The 1,972-nt window shown below is 38.5% G+C and overlaps 1 protein-coding gene across 1 annotated transcript; it reads left to right on the top strand.

Moving 5' to 3' along the window:
- The first annotated feature begins 109 nt into the window (after positions 1 to 109).
- On the top strand, positions 110 to 1,908 carry LOC107683151 (E3 ubiquitin/ISG15 ligase TRIM25-like). The gene is made up of 2 exons (XM_016479228.1): positions 110 to 805; positions 1,774 to 1,908. Exons 1-2 carry the CDS (start codon positions 221 to 223, stop codon positions 1,906 to 1,908), a joined length of 720 nt encoding a protein of 239 aa, XP_016334714.1. The 5' UTR covers positions 110 to 220.
- Positions 1,909 to 1,972: the final 64 nt, after the last annotated feature.

The following is a 1,972-nucleotide window of genomic DNA, read 5'->3' as shown; positions in this document are numbered from 1 at the left end:
TGATGACAGAATTTTCATTTTTGGGTGAACTGTCCCTTTAAATCTGGGAATGTACAGAAACAAGTGAGTCACAGTTTACAGAGACACCTTTTTGCACACCACACACAAGCAAAGAACCAGGAAATATTTCAGTCCTTTAGAGTTCTGAGATAACGAAACTTATCGAGCGAAGTTGCTGAACTCTTATGTGTTTCTTCTGTTTCTGTGCACATGTGGTGAAATGGCAGAAGCCAGCATTTTATGGACTCAGGACCAGTTCATTTGTCCAGTGTGTCTTGATCTTCTAAAGAATCCAGTGACCATTCCCTGCGGACACAATTACTGTATGACATGTATTTCGGACTGCTGGAATCATCAGGATCAGAAGACTTTCTACATCTGCCCTCAATGCAGACAGAAGTTCACTCCAAGACCTGCTTTAAATAAAAACACCATGCTGGCTGAAGTGGTGGAGAAACTCAAGAAGACTAAACTACAAGCCGCAGTTCCCACTGACACTGGACCTGGAGAAGTAAAGTGTGACGTCTGTACTGAAACAAAACTCAAAGCCATCAAGTCCTGTTTGGTGTGTCTGAACTCTTACTGTCAAAGCCACCTTGAACAGCATGAGAATTTTTTTAAAGATAAGGGACACTATTTGATGGATGCCACTGGACAACTTCAGGAGATGATCTGCCCTCAACATGGTCGACTGCTAGAGGTTTTCTGCCGCACTGACCAGCGCTGTATTTGTATGCTGTGTACGATGTATAAGCATAAAAACCACGACACTGTCTCAGCTGCAACAGAGAGAACAGAGAAAGAGGTATGAACTGAAATGACATATTAGTGCTTTAAAGGGATACTCCACCCAAAAATGAAAATTCATTCATCATTTACTCACACTGCCTCAAGCCAATTGGTTTTAGTTGCATCAGCAGCTAGTGCTGCATTCTTGGCTAGTGCTTGCTGCAGCAGTTGCAGTGCGCTTTAGAAATCCTCCACCTTCCCTAGCTCCACCTGTATAGACCTGCTACGGGGTGATTTTCATGCTTTATATGGGAGTTATTTCATTTACAGTATTTTATATGTGCAGCAGCAGTATGTCTGTGGATGTATTGGCAGTAAGTCTTGGTATAGCAGATCTATATAGCAGATCAGTGTAGCAGATCTATTCCACCAAGACCAAACAAATTAACATTGCCATGTATATTACCATTCTAAACTTTCCGAGAGTTGTCATGACAGAAATAAAGTAAGTTCACCTTACAAGTGATGATTTAAGTGTAGTAATCCCAGTTAACAGAAATATGTTCTATATATTCTAAAACAGTTTGTTAATGTTCCCATTAAGTTATGAAAACTTTATTTTGGAACATTTTCCGGACATTAAAAACATTCTTTTTTTTTATGTTCCAAAACTTTTTATGCGGTTATGTGAATGTTAAGTGAACATATGATTTATCATTTTGCAAATGTTATGGGTAACATTAGTTTTTAATGCTCTCTAAATGTTCTGAAACAAGTAACTTTTAAAAATGTTTCAAAAATAAATAGTTCCATAAATTATTTATAATAAAGTTTTTGTTCTAACATTTGACGAGCGAGAAAGAGAGAACGGACAAGCAGATAAAACAACGTCTTACAGCCACATAGTCTTTGGTCATTGTGCTTGCTTCTCGTGCTTCAGGAATATCCACCAATACTGTATAGAAGTCATACAACATTTCACATGATGATTTTGTAATATTAAATTTTATGAAACATTTCTCATATTTACTGTATGTTCTATAGAGACACTTGAAAAATACACAGGTAAAGTACCAGCAGAGAATCCACGAGCGAGAGAAGGACATCCAGGAGCTGAGAGATGCTGTTGAGTCACATAAGGTGAGTACTGAGAGGAGAAAAAGATTGAGCTACAGTTAGGAATCTACTCCAGTGCTGAAGACCTTGCAATCCCACTGAAACCCACTGGGTCTGATTGTAATGT

Source organism: Sinocyclocheilus anshuiensis, unplaced genomic scaffold, assembly GCF_001515605.1.
Source record: "Sinocyclocheilus anshuiensis isolate Anshui unplaced genomic scaffold, SAMN03320099.WGS_v1.1 C32988098, whole genome shotgun sequence".
Taxonomy (NCBI): Eukaryota; Metazoa; Chordata; class Actinopteri; order Cypriniformes; family Cyprinidae; genus Sinocyclocheilus; species Sinocyclocheilus anshuiensis.
This window is presented reverse-complemented; position numbering and strand designations above follow the sequence as displayed.